This window comes from Giraffa tippelskirchi, chromosome 10, assembly GCF_054371585.1.
Source record: "Giraffa tippelskirchi isolate mGirTip1 chromosome 10, T2T-mGirTip1v1.2.pri, whole genome shotgun sequence".
NCBI lineage: Eukaryota > Metazoa > Chordata > Mammalia > Artiodactyla > Giraffidae > Giraffa > Giraffa tippelskirchi.
In genome coordinates, this window is record NC_137284.1 from 145,795,511 (window position 1) to 145,820,369 (window position 24,859).

The 24,859-nt window shown below is 44.0% G+C and overlaps 2 protein-coding genes across 2 annotated transcripts in view; one reads left to right on the top strand and one right to left on the bottom strand.

The window, feature by feature from the left end:
- ATP6V0A4 (ATPase H+ transporting V0 subunit a4) overlaps window positions 1–18,643 on the bottom strand; it is a 72,731-nt gene extending 54,088 nt beyond the window's left edge. The window contains exons 1-2 of the transcript XR_014066428.1: window positions 17,417–18,643; window positions 3,508–3,586 (exon numbers count right to left, since the gene is read on the bottom strand). The gene's annotated coding sequence lies outside the window, so the exon portion shown is untranslated. The remainder of the gene's footprint in view (window positions 1–3,507; window positions 3,587–17,416) is intronic.
- Window positions 17,408–24,079, top strand: TMEM213 (transmembrane protein 213). The gene is made up of 3 exons (XM_081533119.1): window positions 17,408–17,613; window positions 21,124–21,198; window positions 22,058–24,079. Exons 1-3 carry the CDS (start codon window positions 17,469–17,471, stop codon window positions 22,225–22,227), a joined length of 390 nt encoding a protein of 129 aa, XP_081389245.1. The 5' UTR covers window positions 17,408–17,468; the 3' UTR covers window positions 22,228–24,079.
- Window positions 24,080–24,859: the final 780 nt, after the last annotated feature.

Sequence of the window (24,859 nt, forward strand, 5' to 3'; positions counted from 1 at the left end):
GCAGGAGACTTTAGCATTTTTTTAAAATAAATCCTTCCTATTACTTGATTTTTAAAATTCGCATCCATTTATTAATTTGAAGACAGTCAAACAATTAAAATCAAAATTTTAATGACAATAAAAGAAAATGTGCCAGGGAAGGTACTAGGTGCTTAGACTAAAGCAGGCAAAACAGTTCTTGCTTCTGTGCAGCCCGGCAGAGTCAGACACAACAATCCTAACTAATGTCAATGGCTAACACACAAATGCTGCTTCCCATGGGCTAATTTAAGACAGAACCCTAAGAAATAGGTAAGATTAGGATCCCTGTTTCTTGATTGTTTGTTCTACAGATTCAGAAACTGAGGCAGAGAGAGGGGACCTATTCAAGGTCACTCAGCTAGTAAGTGGTAAAGAAAGGACGTGAACCAGACGATGGCTCCAGAGCTGAGACACTCTTACCTTAGTCATCAAATCATCGAATAACTACAGGGACCAACGTGTCATATACTGAGATGAACGCCCTGAAGGAGGGTACATGCTGTCTGAGCTCCATAACCAGACCCAGCCTCGGCTCAGGGAAGGTGTTCTTGGGGAGAGAAGGCAGAATAAACAGTGTAGAGAGAAGAAAGGAGGCCTGTGAGATGAGGCTGGGGAAGTGGGAAGGACAAGGAAATTCAGGACCCGTGTTAAAAGATGGTGTCTTTAGGACTTCCCTGGTAGTCCAGGGGCTAAGACTCCCAGTGCAGGGGCCCCGGATTGATCCCTGGTCAGGGAACTAGATCCCACATGCTGCAACGAAGAACAAAGATCCTGCATACCTGGTGCAGCCAAATAAATAAATAATAATTTAAAAACAGATGGTGTATTTGTCCCAAGAGCAACAAGAAGGCCTAGATAGGTGTGAAGCTTTGAAAATACATTTCTAATGACAGGGTGGATTGAAGAGGAGGTAAAAATAGCATTAGGCGGACTGGTTATGAGACTGGAGCAGTGGTCCAGGCCAAAGAGGAAATGTTTTTTATTTTTAATATCCTGTGTGTGACAGAATGGAAAGTAGACATAAAACACTTCTACAGCATAAAGAAGAAAAGCAGTTATTTGACTTGCAGGCTGAATTAGCTGCTATTTTCACCGAACAGCATTTTTTACTTGAAAGAGCAGCTGACAGATTTTGGCATTCGGCAGGCATTTTCTCAAAAAAGGATCCAAATGATTCTGTCACTTCAAAGGAAAACAACTGACAGCGTTTGTTGCCAATGATAAAGATACAATTTTAGGAAACTTTTAGCTGCCACCAAGACTTGACAGCTTCCTAAGACTAAAAACTTTTCTGATGGGGCTATTTCTGTGAGGATATTAATAAACATGATCTTCTCTTAGTGTATCATATCATGAAATGTGACAACATTGGAAGATCTGCATAACTGAATGTACCAATATTTTCCAAATGACTAAAAGATGATGTTATAAAATCATGTACAGGCAAATGATTCATCAAAAGTGAACAATTAGCCAGTAGGTTTTAATGAAAAAGTCACTGATTTGGTTTCAGATCCCACACTGCAACTAAGCTTTTAAAAATTACTATTTGTTAAGTTTTGGTGTAGTATCAAAGAAAAATATCCACAGCTCTCTGACAAAGCTGGTAAAACATTTCCCCCCTTTTTAAGACTACAAAATCTAAGTGAGGCCAGACTTTCTTAATATACTCAAAAATAACAAATAGCAACAGATTGAATGAAAAAACAGATGCAAAAGACGAAAACTGTCTTCTATCATCAGGCCTTAAAGAGATTTGCAAAAATAAAACAATGCCTCTCTTCTCCATAAATTGTTTGCTTTGGAAAATATAGTTATTTTCCCTAAAATATATATTTATATCAACATATAACAGGTTAATATTATTTCAGATGACTTAATATACTTTTAAAGTATATTAAATTAATACACTTAAATTTAATATACTTAATTTCTCAGTTTTAATTTCTAGTGTGATAAGTATCAAGTGGGTAGAATCCACATAAGTCAGATCTCCTTGGGGTTCTTGGTAATTTTTAAGAGTATAAAGGGCTGGGAGTTGGCATGGGACTGGAGGTTCAAGAGGGAGGAAATATATGTACATATGCTGATAGCTGATTCATGTTTTTGTACAGCAGAAACCAAAACAACATTGTAAAGCACTCATCCTCCAATTTAAAAAAATCCTATGATAAGCTATTAGGGAAAAGAACATAACTGAATCATTTTGCCATACAACAGGAATTAACAATATTGTAAATCAACTATACTACAATAAAAATAAATAAGAAAGAAAGAAACAAACAAAAAAAGTTTAATATTTTAAATATATATATATTTTAAATCCCGAATAACAGTTAAATTTGGCATTAGGTCTTGAGAGAAACTACCTTATTAAGTAGTTACTTACTGATGCTGAAGCTGAAACTCCAATACTTTGGCCACCTGATGTGAAGAACTGACTCATTGGAAAATATCCTGATGCTGGGAAAGATTGAAGGTGGTAGGAGAAGGGGATGACAGAGGAGGAGATGGTTGGATGGCATCACTGACTCAATGGACATAAGTTTGAGTAAACTCCAGGAGTTGGTGATGGACAGGAAGGCCTGGCATGCTGCAGTCCATTGGGCGGCAAAGAGTCGGACACGACTGAATGACTGAACTGAACTGAACTGAACCATATTAAGGGCAAAGGCATGAGTGCTCAGTCGTGTCCAACTCTTTGTGACCGCATGGACTCTTGCCCACCACGCTCTTCTGTCCATGGGATTTACCAGACAAGAATACTGGATTGTGTTGCCATTTCCTACAAGGGGATCTTCCTGACCTAGGAGTCAAACCCGCATCTCTTGTGTTTCTTGCATTGGCAGGTAGATCTTTTACCACTTAGAGCAAATAATCCCCTATATTATCCAAATGAACATTGTTTCTGACATTAAGTGTTTAATACCACTGTCCTCTCTAGAAAGTCTGGGGCACAATGCCAGCTGCGGCCACTACATACTTGTCCATGCAGGTTTCTAGTAAAACACTTTTATGCCCTACAGCCTGTCTATAAAATGGCTGCTGAGAACCTGAAGGGGAAAGCATTCACCTTATACACCTTCAAGACAGACCTTAAACAAAGGGCCTCCTTTGTTCTCATAACCCTGCACCTGGGATTAGGATGACACTGGGCACAACCACATGTTCAGCTCTACCAGATCAATTTACAGGATATCATAATTTAAAAAATGAAAAGGGTGTTGATGTATGGCAGAAACCAAAGCAATTATCCCTTAATTAAAAATAAATAATTTTTTTTAAATGTTACTCACATCTTAAAAAAAAATGAAAAGGGGTTAAGTAGAGAAAAGCCAAAATGCTTGCACGAAATTTATGCCAGAAATTCCAAAAATGGGTAAGCTGCAACCGTAGCAGCTGATTTTTCTAAAATATCGGATCTCTCTGAACTGAAACCTGGCCTCATCACCTTCATTCAAAGAACTGATTTTACCATCTACTTACCTCACACTTGTCCCACCTCAGGCCAGGCACTGAGCCCACCATCCAGGAACCTGCGCAACAGGCTCTAACAGAGAAAGCGCTGGAAATGGAAAGAGAATGATTTGAAGTTGTTCAGAAGAGAGGAAATGACATTCAGCTTCACACACATAACAACATGTACAGTCTGTTGACAGCAACATTCATGCGTCTATGTTATCAGCACATCAATAACCATATTACGTATGCTGGCTGGAGGCAGGACCGTCCCCTGCCGTGAGCATTCCTGCTCCTGTTGGGCCTTGGACCTGCTACAGTGATGGGTCCCAGGATGAACTGGTGCCATCCAGTGTCCGCTGGGCCCTCACTGTTGTTCTATCACTTTCCATCCTCTAGATCATGCCCTGAGTAAGAGCCTTCCCAGTTCTCTCAAGGACAGCAGTGTTTTTCTTTCCCCTCCATCCCATCCTACTGCCTCTCCCACCCTCAGCCCATGACCACCTTGTTCCCGGGAAGACCCTCCAACATGGCACCCTCTGGTTCCCCTTTTCTCCACCTCAGCATGCCTCGGTCTTGACTCTGCTTCCCTTCTCTCCAGAGCAGAACTACTTTACAGCCCTTTCATTCTTCACTTCAAGTCATAGTCTGACTGGGAGTGAGATTTAGGAAAATAAAATTTTATCACAAAGAGAACATACTACCTCTAGGTTTGTCATGGACAGACTTTACCTGTTGCATCTCTAGATTTTTCACTGGGGAGCATTTCCCCAGTGACTCACCTTTTCTGTAATAACATTTACTCTAAATTCTAGTAGGGGGTTTCCCTGGTGGTCTAGTGGTTAAGAATCCATCTGCCAGGGCAGGGGGCATGGGTTCAATCCCTGGTCTGAGAAGATCCCACATGCCTCGGAGCAGCTAAATCCATGCACCACAACTACTGAGCCTGCGCTCCAGAGCCCGAGAACTGCAACAAGAGAAGCCACCACAGTGAGAATCCCTTGACACAGGATGAAGAGTAGCCTCTGCTCACTGCAACTGAAGAAAGCCTGCGTGCAGCAAGGAAGACCCAGTGCAGCCAAAAATAAATAAATAAATATCAAGAGGGAGATGACATACATATTAGCTATGGCTGACTCATGTTGATATACGGCGGAAACTGACACCATATTGTAAAGCAAGGATCCTCCAATTAAAACTAAACGGAAGTTTTTTAAAAAGAAAAATTTTTTTTTTTACAAATAAATTCTCTGAGGGAGCTTCTTCCCAGCATAATTTCTACCTTTACTTTCTTTTTTTTTTTTTTTAAAAAAAAGATCTTACTAGCTCATTTCTCTTTCTCTATTTAATAGGAGAGGGAGCCTGAGAAATGGCTACCACATCCAAGGAAGGCAGCAGGCGCGCAAATTACCCACTCCCGACCTGGGGAGGTAGTGACGAAAAATAACAATACAGGACTCTTTCGAGGCCCTGTAATTGGAATGAGTCCACTTTAAATCCTTCCGCGAGGATCCATTGGAGGGCAAGTCTGGTGCTAGCAGCCGCTGTAATTCCAGCTCCAATAGCGTATATTAAAGTTGCTGCAGTTAAAAAGCTCGTAGTTGGATCTTGCGGAGAAGGCCATCGCACCCCACTCCAGTACTCTTGCCTGGAAAATCCCATGGATGGAGGAGCCTGGTGGGCTGCAGTCCATAGGGTTGCTGAGAGTCGGACACGACTGAGCGACTTCACTTTCACTTTTCCCTTTCATGCACTGGAGAAGGAAATGGCAACCCACTCCAGTATTCTTGCCTGGAGAATCCCAGGGACGGCGGAGCCTGGTGGGCTGCCGGCTATGGGGTCGCACAGAGTCGGACACGACTGAAGCGACTTAGCAGCAGTAGCATCATTTAATATACAATATTGAGCACAGAGTCATAGAATCATGCTGCTGGAAGAAAAAATTAGAGATCTAATCCAATCCCTTTACTTCAAAGGTAAGCAAACAAGCCCAGGGAGGTGAGGGATTTGCTTAAGGTCACAGAGCTCCTGAGGGACACAATTGGGTGCAGAAGCCAGGGCTCCTGACACACGGTTTTTGCTTCAGCCCCACAACTTCCCAGTTTGTTTCTCACAGGACTTACCATCCCTTTGTGTAGGCACCATATGGAGCAAAATACCTCTATCCCCTCTGGGGAGTCCTGAGGACCCCAGACAAAGGTCTTCCCACATTGGATTGAAGGCAGCATTTCCTTGGATTTTCCCCCATGCTTGAATTTTCCATTTCCATAGATTTGCCTCCCAGAGGGACACCCACACCCATCTCTCTCGGGTAACATCATCAGCAAGGTGATGTGACTTCCCTAAGGTCCCACAGGAAGTGACAACACGAAAACTGGAATCCAGGACTCCTGACTCAGGGTTGGTTTTGCTGACCCTAAGAGGTCCTGGGCAGCCTGGGCAGGAGAGATGAGAAAATGAGAGAGAAAGAGAGCAATTGAACATCACAGAAGAGGCTGCAAGGCCATGGAAGAGAGAAGTCAGATGTTGGAACGAGAGGGCCAACAACCTCTCACTCAGCTGAATACTACCTGGTCCTCTTTAGTTTCATGTAGACAAAACTGGAAAAGAAAAATTGGCTGTTTATTACAAACACGCAGCTTATTTCCCAAAAACCTTAGCTTAAAATTACTTTTTGGGAACACACATCTCTGTTTATTAAACAAAGGATGAAGCCGACCACAAGCTCTGTTTTGCCAACAGAAGCATTTTGCACAAATGGTCAGACTGGAAACTGAAGGGGGCCAGAGACTGCCAATCAGAGAGGCTGGGAGTCCAACAGGCTCTCCCTCCATTGCTGATTAACCTCACCTTAGGACGTCCTTCTCGGCTTCAGGCTAGTAACTCACTAACTTTCTTCCAGCTGGAGCTACCCCACCTTGGAAATGGCTGCCTTCAAAGTTAGTAATAAACCTGTCACTTGACACATTTTAGCGAAGTCCAAGTAATAACCTTGAGAGGTCAAACACTGCAATACCAAACTATAACCTACTACTGTTTTGTAGGAGAGAATTCTTATGGGTGAAGGATTGGGCCAGGCGGCCTGTAGGTGCCTTTCCAACACTGAGATTCTATGTTGTTGCCGGCATCCTTTTCTGAGTCTTATTTCCAGTCTTCTTGGGTGTGTCTGCACTTCTTGTTATATACCTTGGGCACCTCAAGCGCAGAGACTGTCAATAAGCAGTTCTCCATAACATATGCAACTTGAAACTTCAGTAAGATTATTTTTCAAATGGGAAAGATTTCCTGACATTGAAATTTTCCCCAGGCACTCAGACAGATGTTGCAAACTACGGTCTGTCTACACCATTGTGACTGCATTGCTTTCTTGCGAACTACTATTTTTAAAAATGTAATAACTTGATTTTATTTCCTGATTTAAGAGTAATACACATTCCTTATAGAGGATTTGAAAGACATTAAAAAAATGTGAATAAGAAAATAAAAATCATCACAGTGTAATTTTAGATATGACTGCTGCTAACATCTTGGGCTTCCCTGGTGGCTCAGCTGGTAAAGAATCCACCTGCAAACCAGGAGACCTGGGTTCAATCCCTGGGTTGGGAAGATCCCCTGGACAAGGGAAAGGCTACCCATTCCTGTATTCTGGCCTGGAGAATTTCATGGACTGTATAGTCCATGGGGTCACAAAGAGTCAGACATGACTGAGCGACTTTCACTTCACTGCTAACATCTTGGTAGGGTGCTTTTCAAACTTTTTTCTTTGTATATGTATGTCTTACAAAACTGGAGTGATACTGGAATATACAGTTTTATATCCTGCTTCTTCTGCTTTGTATTATATAGCAAGTGTTCTCCCAAATAATAAATGCTATTCTAAGATATCATTTTAATTTAAAAATTGTTTAACATTTTATTCCACTATAAGCCACTTCTAAGCTTTTATCTTCGTAAATATTGTAATGTTGAGATGGAGAATCTTGGACATACATTTTGTGCACATGTGTGTATGCTCACCTCTGACTATTTCCTTTAGGAAAAAAATTTCTAAAGACCTGCCTCATTGAAGGAAAGGTGACCAAAATAAGCTGACCTGAACAAAGTCTACAAGTCAGCTATAAATCATCTCAATTACTAAGCATGGACTGACGTAAGGGCATATTGTTGTAACCACAAGCACCTGATTAAAGCAACCAAAAAAATAAAAAAATCATGTGTCATCCTAGGTCATCCCAGGACTCAAGTTATTTCTACAAACAATCGTATGCAATTATAACTTTTCACACAATAAAAAATACACAAGGAAACACAACAACACAAATGAAAACCAGCAGAAATAATAGACAGTAGAAACAGACCAATGAGAGTGGGCAGATACTGAAGTTGTCTGACACAGATTTTTTTTAAATTATGTTCACACCCAGACAAGTATCATATGATATGGCTTATATGTGGAATCTAAAAAAAAGTGACACAAATGAACTTATTTACAAATTTACAAAACAGAAACAGACTCACCGACATAGAGAAAGAACGTACCATTACAGAGTAGGGGAGGGATAGATTGGCAGTTTGGGACTGACATGGACACACTGCTATATTTAAAATAGAAGATGTGAGCTATTCACAATTAGCACTCTTTTTTTTTTTTCTATTAGCATTCTTAATCTAACCAACTTAAGGCAGAATCCTGAAACCCCCACAACTACGCAAAACAGACTTTTCAAGTAGCGTCAAACATTCATAAAAGTTGGCCATATGATGGTGGTTGGTTTAGTCGCCAAGTCGTGTCGGACTCTTGCGACCCAATGGACTGTAGCCCGCCCGGCTCCTCTGTCCATGGGATTCTCCAGGCCAAGAACACTGGAGTGGGTTGTCATTTCCTTCTCCATGGTCATATGAAGGTTCTTAACAAATAAAAAAATTAAAGTCATCCAAGTATGTTCACAGATTACAATTCAATTAAGCTAGAAATAAAAAACAAAATGATAACTGGAAAACTTCCAAATGGTTGAAAATTCAGAAATATACTCTGAGAAGATGGGAAATAATGAAATCCAGGGCCGAGGAGGAAAATGGCCTTAGCCAAGTGGAAGTCACATTCTTTTTTGTTAAACCCACCTCTCTCCTGGCCAAGGTACAACCAACCTCTAGTGCAACTGTGGATTAAGAGCAAGCTGAATGGGTCACCCCAGGAACTGCTTGGAAATGTTCCAAATAGTGGACTCCAGGCCTTGGTAACTTTGTTCCTTTTATCAACTCTATGGTATGATCTCAAATTGGACTCTATGTAGTTCTCCATTTTTCTTACTAGGGTACTCCTCATTCTCTCCAAACCTTACACCCATAACTGAATGACATTGAGTGGAGTTAAGCTCCTCCACCTAGACAGCATATTAAAAAGCAGACATTACTTTGCCAACAAAGGTCCATCTAGTCAAGGCTATGGTTTTTCCAGTAGTCATGTATGGATGTGAGAGTTGGACTATAAAGAAAGCTGAGAGCTGAAGAACTGATGCTTTTGAACTGTGGTGTTGGAGAAGACTCTTGAGAGTCCCTTGGACTGCAAGGAAATCCAACCAGTCCATCCTAAAGGAAATCAGTTCTGAATATTCATTGGAAGAACTGATGCTGAAGCTGAAGTTCCAGTACTGTGGTCACCTGATGCGAAGAACTGACTCACTGGAAAAGACCATGAAGGTGAGAAAGACTGAAGGCAGGAGAAGGGGACGACAGAGGATGAGATGGCCAGATGGCATCACTGACTCGATGGACATGAGTTTGAACAAGCTCCAGGAGTTGGTGATGGACAGGGAAGCCTGGCGTGCTGCAGTCCCTGGGGTCACAGAGTCAGACACGACTGAGCAACTGAACTGAACTGAACTGAAGCTCCTCCACAAACCAAGTGTTGCTCAGGGGAAGGTCTAGGTGTTCTAGTCCCATAAGCAACTAGCAACTGACATTGTTTTGTGAAAAGGGATACTGACAAAGCCACACATAGGAAGAGCCAAAGACCTCATCTCTGCTGGGAAGTTAGGAGACAGCAGACATAAGTGTTGTTAGGACCATGATTCTCAGAGTGGATGAAGCAGAAATGAAAGCCCCAAGTTCAAAGCCAGTGGACTCTTCCCAGAGATGTAGGGGCATTTAGAGGGGCCAATCAGAATCACAAGGGGGACTGCAGAGGGATGGGTTGGGAGTTTGGGATTAGCAGATGCAAACTGTTATATACAGAATATATAAACAAGGTCCTACCATATAGCACAGGGAACTATATTCAATATCCTGTGATAAACCATAGTAAAAAAGAATACAAAAAAGAATGTATATATGTACAACTGAATCACTTTGCTGTACAGCAGAAACTATACTTCAATAAAATAAATTATTTATATATATATATATATATATATATATAAATAATCACAAAGGAAGTTCTCTCAACATAAAATATCCTTCCCAAACACAGAGACTATTCCAGGCCACAGAATCCTGGTTTTCAATGATTTAGTACAGGAAACACTTTGTCCCCCTTCTTCTCTTTTTCAAATGAAATTTGTATCAAGGAAAACAGATAAAATTGCAGGCAGCGAGGGCCCTGGAACCCAATCCTCTAGGCCACCCCAACCCCAACATGGAGCTTGGTCACAAGTACCTTAGCCTGGACTTTAAAGTGTGTGTAACCAAACACCCATCTCAACCATGGGAGAAAAAAAAAAAAATCTTAAGGAAGTTCCTGCAGAATGTCTAGCTTTGAGCAATGCAATTTCCTGGTGTAGTTTCCAAAGCAAACCTGCTGTAAAATGAAAGACAAGGCAAGGTAACCAACTGCATGGATTTACTATTTATAGACCTGTTAAAATGAAAGCTAATAATGGTGACCCTTATAAAACAGTGACCACACAGCCCTTCTTTGGGGAATTAATGAGCTATCAGAGACTAGTCAAGTCCATCCTATTTAAGGATAATAAAATCCTTTCATCTATTGATAAGAGAATGTTTGGTTTTAAAATTGACTTGCAAACACCTATTCCAAGGCCCAAATGAACTAAAAACGTGTTAAAAAAAAAAGGGGGCGGGGGTCATTACCATCCCCTTTACATCCACTGCTGCCCAGAATTACTTTCTGTTGTATGACTTGATATGATGCTGTCTAAGTTGATGCATCTAATATGATACATCTAAGTTGATGGGTGTGTGCTTTTCAAACCCTCATCACAACAGTCCCATCCAGGGCTGATTCAAATCTATGTCCCAGGCTCTGACCATTTTGGATGGATATGTTCTGCTCACATCAAACATATTAGAATGCACACAACATTCTACATTAAACTATTTCCATTTAAATGTTTGAAATGAACTATATAACTTTGCTTTTGAAATATTTTTTTTTTTCTTTTTTTCGGACTTGCCACAGCACTCAGGATCTTAGCTGCCCCCTGCAGTGGAAACACCGAGTCCTAAACACTGGATCACCAGGAATTCCTGAAATAAATGTTTTTGCTGGAAAAGATTTGGTTGTTGCTGCTGTTGTTCATATTTTGGATTAGAGAGCATGTTTCAGGTCTCAAACATCTTCGGGACCCTTGAGAATCCCGTGGACCCCACATACTGCTGTCGTCTTCAGGGCCTGTTGGATAAACCAGCCCTAGTCTGTGAAGCTCACTGCAGGGTGTACTGTGCGGGAAGTGTCGAGAACAGAGATCAAAAGATGGGAGAAAAAAATCTAAGAAAGTGTTCAATCTATTAAGTAATGCCATCTCTGTGGGGACCCAAGGGGAAAATGGTATCAAGAGAGTCTCTCCGGTTCCTTTGGCTTTTCTAAACCCAGTTTGTACATCTGGAAGTTCTCGGTTCACATACTGCTATGTGAAGCCTAACTTGAAGGATTTGGAGCATAACCTTGCTAGCATGTGAAATGAGTGCAATAGTGCGGTAGTTTGAACTTTCTTTGGCATTGCCCTTCCTTGGGACTGGAAATGAAAACTGACCTTTTCCAGTTCTGAAGCCACTGCTGAGTTTTCCAAATTTGCTGGCATATTGAGTGCAGCACTTTCACAGCATTATCTTTTAGGATTTGAAATAGCTCAGCTGGAATTCCATCACCTCCAGTAACTTTGTTGGTAGTAATGCTTCCTAAGGCCCACTTGACTTCACACTCCAGGATGTCTGGCTCTAGGTGAGTGACCACACCATCGTGGTTATCTGTGTCTTTAAGACATTTTTTGTACAGTTCTGTGTGTTCTTGCCACCTCTTCATAATCTCTTCTGCCTCTGTTAGGTCCTTGCTGTTTCTGTCCTTTATCGTGCCCATCCTTGCATGAAATGTTCCCTTGATATCTCCAATTTTCTTGAAGAGATCTCTAGTCTTTCCCATCCAATTGTTTTCCTCTAATTCATTGCACTGTTCACTTAAGAAGGCTTTCTTATCTCTCCTTGCTATTCTCTGGAACTCTGCATTCAGTTGGATATATCTTTCCCTTTTTCTTTTGCCTTTACCTTCTCTTCTTTTCTCAGCTATTTGTGAGGCCTCCTCAGACAACCATTTTGCCTTTTTGCATTTCTTTTTCTTGGGGATGGTCTTGATCTGTGCCTCCTGTACAGTGTCACGAACCTCCGCCCATAGTTCTTCAGGTACTCTATCAGATCTAATCCCTTGAATCTGTTTCTCATTTACACTGTATAATCATAAGGGATTTGATTTAGGTCATACCTGAATGGTCTAGTGGTTTTCCCTACTTTCTTCAATTTAAGTCTGAATTTTGCAATGAAGAGTTCATGATCTGAGCCACAGTTGGCTCCAGGTCTTGTTTTTGCTGACTGTATAGAGCTTTTTCAACTTTGGCTGCAAAGAATATAATCAATCTGATTTTGGTACTGACCATTTGGTGACGTCCATGTGTAGAGACGTCTCTTGTGTTGTTGGAAGGGGGAATTTGCTATGACCAGTATGTTCTCTTGAAAAAACTCTGTTAGCCTTTGTTCTGTTTCATTTTGTACTTCTAGGCCAAACTTACCTGTTACTCCAGGTATCTCTTGAGTACTGTACTTTGCATTCCAGTCCCCTATGATGAAAAGGACGCTTTTTTCTGGTGTTGGTTCTAGAAGGTCTTGTAGGTCTTCATAGAACTGATCAACCTCAGCTGCTTCAGCATTAGTGGTTGGGGCATAGACTTGGATTACTGTGATATTGAATGGTTTGCCCTGGAAATGAACTGAGATCATTCTGTTGGTTTGAGACTGCACCCAAGTACTACATTTCAGACTCTTTTGTTAACTATGAGGGCTACTCCATTTCTTCTAAGGGATTCTGCCCACAGTAGTAGATATAATGGTCATCTGAATTAAATTTACCCATTCCTGTCCATTTTACTTCACTGATCCCTAAAATGTTGATGTTCACTCTTGCCATCTCCTGCTTGACCATATCCTGCTTGATTCATGGACCTACCATTGCAGGTTCCTGTACAATATCGTTCTTTACAGCATCAGACTTTACTTTCACCACTAGACACATCCACAACTGAGCATCGTTTAGCTTTGGCCCAGCCACTTCATTCTTTTTGGAACTATTTGTAATTGCCCTCTGCTCTTCCCTAACAAGCATACTGGACAACTTCCAATCTGGGGGGCTTATCTTCCAGTGCCATCTTTTTGCCATTTCATACTGTTCATGGGGTTCTCGTGGCAAGAATACTGGAGTGGCTTGCCATTCCCTCCTCCAGTTAACCACGTTTTGTCAGAACTCTGCACTGTGGCTGGTCTCTCTTGGGTGGCCCTGCAGGGCATGGCTCATAGCTTCATTGAGTTATACAAGTCCCTTCGCCACGACAAGCTTGTTATTTTTAAAGGGAATACACACACACACACACACATATATGTGTATGTGTGTGTCTTTTGATGTCTGTCTGGAATTTCTGCAACAGCTTCTTGGATAATCTCTCTGAACCCAGATCTGCCCTTTATCCTGTATTTTTCTGAAATACAAAGGTGACCACGTCTACAAGTTCCTTATAGGTGCCCCAAATATATGATAGACAATTTCCTCAGTCTGGCATGTGGGCCCACTTACAATCTGTTCTCAGTCTAACCAGACACACAGTGACCCAGCCCATACCCCGAGGACAGTAATTACTCCCCAAACAAGAGGCACACAGTCATGCCTCAGAGGCCAAGCACACACTGGCCCCTTCTCCTGTGCCTGGCAAACTACACATCTCTCAAGTTTCAGGTCAAAGTGCCACTTCCATTGGGAAATGTTTTCTGAATCCTCGAGGCCCCAGCCCTCCTCACCACACTTATTTCATTGTGTCGTCACTATTCATCCATCTTCCCCATTGGACCCTGAGCTTCTTGAGGACAGGGACTGTGTGGCCTTACCCACATCAGACCCTCACCCTCTAACCCTCACAGGCCTGGATACAGCAGCTGCTTGGTAATTGCTGAATAGTCAAACAAGTGGTAGGTCTAAACTGGACTTTGGTACACTGCCTGAATATAAGCCTTCCTAAAGCACTTCTGATCCCAGCTCCCAAACCCCAGAGTAGAGGGCCACCATTAATTTGTAACTTTGGGTAGATTAGAAAAAAGTGTCTCCTCCAGGCTGATGGATAACAATGTGCTGTGCTTAGTTGCTCAGTTGTGTCCAACTCTTTGGGACACCATGGAACCCACCAAGCTCCTCTGTCCATGGGGATTCCTCCAGGCAAGAATACTGGAGTGAGTTGCCATGCCCTCCTCCAGGGGATCTTCTCAACCCAGAAATCGAATTCAGGCCTCTGCACTGCAGGCAGATTCTTTACCATCTGAGCCACCAGGGAAGCCCAAGAATACTGGATAGGGTAGTCTATCCCTTCTCCAGGGGATTTTCCTGACCCAGGAATCGAACCAGGGTCTCCTGCATTGCAGATTTTTTACCAGCTGAGCTACCAGGGAAGCCCAAGAATACTGGATAGGGTAGTCTATCCCTTCTCCAGGGGATTTTCCTGACCCAGGGATCGAACCAGGGTCTCCTGCATTGCAGATTCTTTACCAGCTGAGCTACCAGGGAAGCCCAGTATATAACAATAAGACATCCTTATTCCGGGCTTACCCATGGCTTACAAGTCCTCCTGGTAGGGAGCCATTGATTGAAACCAGCCACCCTGGACAGGAACAATGATAACCACTTGCATGAGTTATCTCACAACAGGAGGTCTCATAAGGAACATGATGCAGGTGCTGAAACTAACTGGGAGAATTCGAGGGCCAGGGGAGGCAAAAGGAGGAGGGAGGAGAGGATGTGCCCTGCCAACCTCCCAGAAGCCCTTGCACTGGAATCCATCTTGGATGAGAGTTGCTTGAGCCCCCAGGAAGGACCCAGAGTCAACTACAGGCCAAGCACAATGATTGGCCAGAGACAACCCAGAAACTAACCCCGTCACCATAAAACCCGAGACTGTGAACCACGTGGCAGAACCATTCTCCTGGGTTTACCTTACCTTGCTGCTCTCTGCCTGGGCACCCCTCTCCAATAAAGTCTCTTGCTTTGTCAGGACTGGTGTCTCCTCACACAATTCATTTCTGTTAGACAAGAGCCCGCTCTAGAGCCCTGGGAGGGGTCCCCTTTACTGTAACGCTGCCACAGAGCTGTGAATGAGCTATACTTCATCCCTCACTCTCTCAACCAGACCCAAGCTTGCATAGAAACATAATGCCCATATCAAAACCACGGCAGCCAGCCAGCACACACAGACAGTTCTCCCACCTTTGTAGGTGTCATTCCTTCTACTCAAGAGTCCATCTACTTTCACCTGCACATGCGAACTTCAATACCCAGCCCAAAGGTCAGTTCCTCTGTGAATCTCTCCCTGCTCCTCTCAGGCAGACTTCCTGCTCCCTCTTATATCCCCATCACCCAGGAAGATACCCACACTGAGTCCTGCCATATTGCCTCCCAGTTCTTTCCTCCCTGCCTGGCCTCACGGCTGCACTGTGAGTAGGCATCAAGAGGAGGGATTGAATCTTAATCATCTTTGGGTCTCGAATGCCTTGAACTGTGCCTTTCAAATACATGGTGGGCCTTCAATGAATGCCTTGAACTGAAGGTGGTGCTTCAATCAAGTAACTGTGTGTGTGTGCCTTCTAAGTCGCTTCAGTCATGTCCAACTCTTTGCGACCCTATGGACCATAGCCGATCAGGCTCCTCTAACCCGCCAGGCTTCTCTGTCCATGGGATTTTCCAGGCAAGAATACTGGAGTGGGTTGCCATGCCCTCCTCCAGGGGATCTTTCCGACCCAGGGACAGAAGCCAGATAGCATTTGTTTTTTTTTTTTTTTTAATTGGAGGCTAACTACTTTACAATATTGTGTGGGTTTTGCCATATATTGATATGAATCAGTCATGAGTATACATGTGATCCCCATCCTGAACCCCCCTCTTACCTCCCTCCCCATCTCATCCCTCAGGGTCATCCCAGTGCACCAGCCCTGGGCACCCTGTCTCATGCATCGAACCTGGACTGGCAATCTATTTCACATATGGTTGGCAATCTATTTCACATATGGTAATATACATGTTTCAATGTTATTCTCACAAATCATCCCACCCTTGCCTTCTCCCACAGAGTCTGAAAGTCTGTTCTTTACATCTGTGTCTCTTTTGCTGTCTCTCATATAGGGTCATCATTACCATCTTTCTAAATTCCATATATATGCATTAATATACTGTATTGGTGTTTTTCTTTCTGACTTACTTCACTCTGTATAGTAGGTTCCAGTTTCATTCACCTTATTAGAACTGATTCAAATGCATTCTTTTTAATAGCTGAGTAATATTCCATTGTGTACATGTACCACAGCTTTCTTATCCATTCATTAGCCGATGGATATCTAGGTTGCTTCCGTGTCGTAGCTATTGTAAACAGTGCTGCGATGAACATTAGGTTACACATGTCTCTTTCAATTCTGAGAACCCAGATCTCCTATGTTTCTCCTGCATTGGCAGATAGGTTCTTTACCTATCTGGGAAGCACTACCTGGGAAGCCCCCTCAATCAAATGACTACTCAGTTCAAAATCTTCACAAAACTTCCCTTTGGTCTCTTGACAATTCAGCCCCCAAGCCTGACACATGCGACACTCAGCCTCTTGGCCACAGTGGACTTCTGAGCATCTCTTACCTCTGGGCCTTTGCTCACCCATCCCTTCTGCCTATGATGCCCCTTCTCCTCTTTGCCTGTCAAAACCCTACCCATCCGTCAAGACCCAACCCAAATGCTCAGTGATGCCCACTGCTGCTGAGAAGCAAAGTGCTTTGTTCTTCTCAAGTCCTTTCTAAAATACTGCTCTGTGCTTTAATGATGCATATTTGTAATAAAGCACTTTGAGGACACATATTTCTAGACTTAAGCAAGAGTGTGTGTGTGTGTGTGTGTGTGTGTTATAGTTGCTCAGTCGTGTCTGACCCTTTGTGACCCCATGGACTGTAGCCCACTCGGCTCCTCTGTCCATGGAATTCTCCAGGCAAGAATACTGGAGTGGGTTGCCATTCCCTTCTCCAAGGAATCTTCCCAACCCAGGGACCAAATCTGGGTCTCCCACTTTGCAGGCAGATTTTTTACCGTCTGAGCCACCAGGGAAGCCCCTAGCAAGAGAGTAGGTGCTCAGAATATATTGGACAGGATGGACTAGGGAATTTAGCACTTAAGCCTGCAAGTGGAAGAGACAGCAAACTCTTCTTCAAGGGACCAGCAGGGCCCAGATCACCTCCCCTGTCCTCTTTTTTCTCAGCAGGGACAAAATGGGAGGTAAGTAAGAACCACGAAAGTCACCGTCTCTTCCTCCTCCAGGCAACACAGCTCAGCTTCCCTCCTGGAGAGGTGAAAGCCAGGTGTGACAGCCCAAGCTCCCTTTGCTCCACCCCTTCCCTCACCCCCAAACACAGAGCAGAAATTCACCTCTGCCAGCGTTGTTTTCAAGCTCCCGCCGGAGGAGACACACACAGGGCTCATGGCAGGTGGCCCTCAGCTCTCCTCTGCAGGGATGGAGCACGCAGAAGCCTCTCTCCTCAGCATGAAGCGCCTCCACCTGGCACCCTGGGCCTCCCTGGTCCTCAGCCTGGCCTTCGCCTCCTTCCACCCGGCTTACTTGGCAGGTAGAACCCTGAGCTTTATTCTCGCCACGCTGGGAAGAGGGAGGGAGGGTGGGGGAGAGAAGGAGGCAGGAGGAGGATTCCTTGGCTCCGGTTGGTCCTGCTCAAAGGAAAGAGGAAACAGGGCTTTCTCATCTGAAGGATCAGGATGGAGAGGGTAGGGTGGGATGGAGGTTTACCTAAGACCAGAGTTAGCCAAGATGGGAGCCACCACGAGTCTCTCCCATCAGAGACAGGAGATGTACCTAAAACAGAATCTTTGGGCTGCAGTTTCTCAGCGGCGCCTGCTCAGGGTAATTGTGTTGCAATTCTGTATTTTGTGGCTGTCATCCTCCCTTTGCATACCCTCCTCTCACCTAAGGACATCTGTCCATCCCTTGACCCTGGACATCCTTTGCAACCTTCACTAAACCTCAACACACGAGGCTGCGGTCTGCTGTTCAACCTTCCCCCATCTCACCCGGCTCAGGAGATGTTGGATTAACAACCCAGTTCCTCAGGGAGGCCGAGGGGGGTGTTAGGAAGCGCCCCCTGCGTGGCTCTCCCAGACTGGGCTCTGCACATCAGGGACCTCACTCCCATTCTCATGCTTCTGGCTTTTGCCTTTGGCTTTGACCTGGCTCCTCAGAACAGCCTGCCCTGCTCCCTGACAGATTCTCCCTCTCTCAAAGCCAACCCTCACTGTCCCCCACGCCAGGCAGTATCCATCTCTCTCCTCACAGTCTCTCCTTGTGAGGTTCAGAGGGTGGGCTCTCAAGCCTCTGAGCCTCAACTCAACTTCGGCTTCCACAACTGACTAGCTGTGTGATCTCAAGCAAATTCTTTACCCTCCCTGTGCTTCAGTTTCTTCATATCTAATGTGGAGATAATCATAGTGCTTATATATAGGGTTGCTGTAAAGATGAAAAAGGGTAACTGCACATAAAGAACTTTGAATGAAATAGCACGTGGTAAACACTCCAATGGGGCTTCCCTGGTGGCTCAGACAGTAAAGAATCTGCCTGCAATGCAGGAGACCCAGGTTCGATCCCTGGTTTGGGAAGATCTCCTGGAGGAGGGAATGGCAGCCTACTCCAGTATTCTTGCCTGAAGAATTCCACAGACAGAGGAGCCGGGTGGGCTACAGTCCATGGGGTCAAAAAGAGTCAGACACGACTGAATGACTAACACTTTCACTTCATTTCAAACACTCAACAAAGGTTAGCATGTTCCTTTTACTTTTCCAATACCACCCCTCTCCAAATAAGAGTGTTTTCTGTTTACCCTGGAGGTGCCTTGCTTATGAGAAGGCCTCCAACACTTGACCAGTTTCACTGCACTGAACGGTTGGATCCTTCCAGTAGCCTTTACTTTGGAAGTGACTCCAAATGGGACCAGTCCCTGTCTGGCTTTGCTTATGAGGGAGGTGGGTGATGTTTCAATTCTTCAGAGTTTATACTAGGTTACTCAATTTGAACCATATAGAATGCCTGATATTGAATAATTCTGGACCTATAGAAATGGAGAGTTCATATAGGTTAACCTACTACTAGTGTTTCATCAACTTGATTTTTTTCCACACACCAGTTCTAGACCAGGACCACTTCCCTACTAAGGTAGAGGGGAGATGAAAGTCAGGGTCAAGGAAGTTATTCGGGCAACAAGGGAAATTAAAACATGGAGGAATCAATTTTTCCAAAGCAAATAAAAATCAAGCTCTGAGGCATTTAGCTGTAAATAATTTACAGTAGCAATCAGATTGCATCAAGGTAGTTACTATACTTTAGCAGGACATTGGAGTAGCTGGGGAGAGGGTGGTGTAAAATTAGTCTGAGCAGAAATTTCATGGCTTTGGCTAAGCAAGACGTTTCCTCCTAAGTTATTCTGCTATGTGACAGCAAGCACCTTTGAAGGACATGTTAACCTAGAATCAGTGGGGCCTGGAGAGTTTCCAAACTTGTTTTCCATCATTGCCAAAGAAGCAGATTGAGCAGCCATACAATTTCCAGAAAGATTCTTTCAAACGCTCTCTTGGTCTTGCCCTACCTAGATCAGCATTGTCTAACAGAATTTTTTAAGACTTTTTATTTTATATTGGAGTATAGCTGATTAATAATGTTGTAATAGTTTCAGGGGGACAGCAAAGGAACTAGGCCGTATGTATACATGTATCCATTCTCCTCCAAACTCCCCTCTCAGGCTGCCACAGGACATTGAACAGAGTTCTCTGTGCTACACAGTAGGTCCTTGTTGGTTATCCAATTTAAATATAGCAGTGTGTACATGTTGATCCCAAACTCCCTAACTATCCCTTCTCCCGCATCCTTGCCCCCTAGTAACCATGAGTTTGTTCTCTAAGTCTGTGACGTGGAAAGTTTCCACATCTGTGCTGTCTTTCTAACACCGTAGCCACTAGCCACATGACTGAGCACTTGGCAAGTGGCTAGTATGACCACGTAGCTGAAGTTTTCATTTAATTTCATTTTAATAAACTTAAACAGCCACTCTGGTTTGTGGCCACCATATTGGACAGAGTGGACCCAGAGTGCCTTCCTTCTTATTCTCAGTGATGGGAGGGAACACGGCCCATGGTTTCGCTCCCTTGGGGATCCTTATGTTCATCTCTGTAATCCCTCCCCATTCCCCAAACTCCGATATTTTCTGCTAAAGTGCTTTTTTATCATTGTGTGCCTTGTTTATTAATCAAGGGCTGTAAAATTGTAAGTGCTGTATATGCTAGAAACCTCTCAACTTGCTTGTAGGGTGTTTATATTTTTCACACCCTTTTTCTGAGTACTAACATCATAATCATCAGAAATAAAGAATCAAGGTCAGACTTCGATGTTTTTTAGTTCAAGTTTTTGAAAGAAATTGAAGCTAGTTATGAAAAGACATGGCAGATTTTTAAGTGACTGTGTTAATATATGCTAGAAAACCAAACAAAATACTTCTTAGATGTACATAGAAAGCAGCTAAAACAGAGGCCCTTGGTGACAGAAGGGTGATGAGATATAAAGCATCTCAATGGGAGTAGGAAGTGGTTGGAAAAGGGGAGTGTGTGAGTTTGCTGCCCAACAAAATACCACAGCCTGGGTGGCTGAAACCACAGAAGCCTCTTTTCTCACAGATCTGGAGGCTCCAGGTGTCGCCAGGTGTGCTCACTCCTGAGGCCTCTCTCCGCAGCTTGCAGATCGCCCCACTCTGCGCTGGGTCCTCACATCATTTCTCTATGAGTTCCCAGCCCCAGTGTCTCCTCCTCTTCTTACAAGGACACCAGTCATACCGGACTAGTTTAACCATTTAACCTTAATTGCCTCTTTAAAGCCCTATTTCCATAACAAAGCACTACCAGTTTGGGGGGACATAGTTCAGGCTATAACAGAACTTTGCTGCATGAAATCTCAACGTACCTTTATTGGAACTTCTATAATACTGTCATAATACTCACTACTGATTCACAATGAAAACTGCCAACTCCATGCCTGAGAATGGCTCTTCCTACTGCCTGAGACTATCATTTGTCTTTTCTTCCAGAAACAAGCAGCGGCGGCAACTCAACCTTGACCATCCACCATCCAGAGAATCTTGAGACCCTGGAGCAGTGCCCCAGTAAGCTTCTCCTGGCAACTGCCCTAGCCCAGGGCTCATCTCGGAACAGGGAGGGACACTTAAGCCTCCTCGCTTTCTGTTCATTGGCAGTGGGTGGCTGAGCGCCTGCCCAGTGTGGTTTGTTCACAGCCCCAGAACCGTCTGCAGGGCACGTCTACAAAGCTCTCTTGGCCATGGTCCCCATGTAACCTCACACTCTTTGGTGCAGATGGCTTTAATGGCCCATCCTCAGGACAGCAGTCAAAGTCCCCCTGACTTCAAATGCTGATAGAAGTTTGGGAGTGGAAACATCCTAAACATCAGCCAGTCCAATTCCTGCCCTATGCAGGAGCTTCATTCTGGTACCTGTTGCATATTTCTGTTCATCTTCCACTTGAAGACTTGCAGTGGTAAGGAGCCTAGTATTTCATAAAACAACCACTGTGGTGCGTGTCTAATTAATAGGAAGTTTGCTTTATTCTAAGTTTGGCTCCTTGATTATGCCCCCATCGAATGACCACTGGTGTTTACTTCTGGGCACTTACAAAGGAGAGTAACAGGCAGCAATATGTAGAGGCTACAAACGTGGCTTTGGACTCCTACAAACATGGGTTTACATTCTAGTTCTGCCATCTCGTGACCCTGGGCAGGTGACAGCTTCAGTTTCTACACGTCAAACAGGAGGAATAACTGTGCCTACCCACTTCGTGAGAAATAAATAAGGGAACATGTGTAGAGCTCTTAGCACAGTGCAGGGCGTGCCTTAGTAACTGGAGCTATCCTGTTATTACTGGTCTTGATGTTATGAATATCAGAGAATAGTCTACGGGGAAGGGAGGCTCGGGTGACACTGTCCTTCTTGCCCTCTCTTCCCCACCAGACGTTGACTTCTGCCCACAAGCAGCCCGGTGCTGCCACACGGGAGTAGATGAATACGGCTGGATCGCGGCGGCTGTTGGTTGGAGTCTCTTGTTTCTCACCCTCATCCTGCTCTGTGTGGACAAACTGATGAAGCTCACTCCAGATGAGCCCAAGGACTTGCTAGCCTGAGATTTAGAATCCTAGTCCCAAGAATGTCAATCACCAAGTTGTGGGTAATAGCAGGAGGGGACAGCGCTGATGTGGTTTCCAATATTTCAAAGTCCTTCCACCCCTTTTTGTTTGTTTGGAGTCTTTTGGTTTTGTTTTGTTTTTTGGCCATACTGGGTGGCTGGTGGAATCTTAGTTCCCTGACCAGGGATCAAACCCGGGCCTTGGCAGTGAAAGCTCGGCATCCTAACCGCTGATGACCATGGAAGTCCCAAAGTCTTGTTACACTTATAACCTTCAGTTACTTTTAAAAAGGAAAGGGGACAGGGATCCAAGGAAGACAAGACCAGTGCTGCCAACGCACCTAATTTATAATCTGACATCTCCCTAATTGACTCCTTTACTTGTATTTTTGTGTGGGGAAGTGGGAATTGCTTGTATTTTGACCATCGCTTTCTTCTGTGTTCCAAGAGTGTGGTACACAAGACATAAACTTCAGTCTTATAGTCAGCATATTCAAAACAAAACTCAGAACCTTCTCACCAAAAACAAGTGGTTGTGTTTTGTCCCTTATTTCAGTCAAGGGCGTCACTGTCATTTCAAAATGTGAGAGCCACCTTGGCAGTCTCCTCAGTCCCATGTCTGATGCTTCCTGGGCTCTTGTTCTTCCTTTGACGCCTCCTCATGTCGAGCCTGCCCATTCTCCCTGCCGGCACCCTAGGTCTGGCCCTCATTACCCCGTCCCACCACCATGTCAGGAACACTTCACTTGGTTCTCACTGCCTTCAGGATCTGCCCCTCCTCCCCTAGCTTGTCCCTCCCCTCATCCTGACGTCTTCCACTTCTTTGCTGCCATTCCCTCTGCAAGGGCGGCTGCCTTCCACCTCCACCTCCAGAACGAAGGCCATTTCTCAAAGTCCAGCTCTAATGCTTGCTCTGTCTGTGAGCTTCTCGGCTTGTCTTCTGGGGACCAGGAGCTGGTGGTCTTCGGGCACTTTCGTGGTGCCCCGAGCACAGTTACTGTGAACAACAGGCCTCTTCACAATCAGCTTGTACTTCCTCCTGCTCCGGGGATATAAAAAGCTCTTCTTAATGTTTATCCAATGAATGAATGAATGAACAAACAAATGAATGAGTTCCTGGCCTAGACAAATTTTCATCGTCACTCTGCATCCAGAACCTCCATTTTTCTGGAGCTGGTTGACAAAACTGACCTCTGGAGGAGCCACCTGGCTCTGGCCAACTTAGGGACAATCACTTTGGGCCCAGATGTCAGCATCACTGTGAACTCTTCCAGCAGGAGTTAGGAGGAGAGATGGGTGGGGTCATCAGAAGAAAGAAAGTGCCTCTTTAAGAAAATATGTTTGCTCTTTGACAGCAAACAGTGTTTAGATTAGATAAACTCTAAATAATCATAATACAAAAAGGAAAAGTGAGAGGCCTCCGAAATGGGAAGAAATATTTTCTAGAGGTGGCAAATGATTCAAAGTCATCCTACCGCTCTTTCAGAAAGTCTGAATAAATTTCCCTGAACTGAAGGGATTGCCCAGCACAGTTTGCTCTCTTCTGAAGAGCCAGATCATTTCAGAATCTTAGTTGTTTAATCAGTGAAACAGGATGGACTTATTATTCCAGAGTGTTGATCATATGGACACAAGTATCTCTAAAAGCCTGAGCTATGTGATGGACGTATACATGGGTGGTGCTTCACTTTTTTAGAAATTCAAGGAGTTTCCACCATACATACATGGTTTAATTCCTTCAAGATGAAAAGATTCAGTGTGAAACCGACTTCACTTTATTATCCACAAATTTTTTTAAATAAATCAGTGTGCAATAGTGAAAGAGCACTGTCTCAAAAAGAAAAAAGAAAGAAGGGAGATTAAGATTTATTTCTGGCAAACGTGAACAGAATTGACTCACGCCGCCTTGCTGAGCATCAACCTTCTAATTGGAAAATGTAAGAACTGGACCAAACACGTGTACGCAAACCAGGTTACAAAAGCTCAGTAAGCTATTTGAAGTTCTGCATGTAAGTGGGTGGGTGTGAGGCTCTTCCTTGCAACCAGAGCAGCGAGGCTCTCATCTCTTTTATGCATGTGTGGACCTCGGTGGCCAGATCACATTTGCTGCTTTAAAGAGGGGAGAGTCAGAGCACCAGTTGGCATCTGAGACAATGAGTAGACTCTTAGACTACACTGGAAAGAATTACATGTAGTCGCTGCCACTGTCACAGTGAAATGCAGGCGTTCTGTGACTTTTCTTTCACAAAAGGAAAGCTAGATCAGATCCAAACAATCACTTTTTTCTTTGAGACTGGAAAGAAAGATGGTTGTATCATCTGATGGTTATGTGACCCAGATGCTAACTCTCAGATCTACTCTCAACATGGAATGTCTTTATTCTAGCAAAGCAAAGACTTGTCAGGAAATTTAAAAGGAACACCTGAGAGGGAAAACCAAGGATTGAAGTCCACCTAACAGTTTCCTGTGATAAGGCAGGACCTGCCTCATGGTAGATGCACTTTTCATTTAAAAAACTTTGCCCTCAGGGATCATTGTGGTCCTCAGCACCGCTACAGACTGTGTAACACAGGGCATATCCAGTTTGGGGCATTTCTATGTCAATGTCCTATGCAAAAATAGAATCTTTA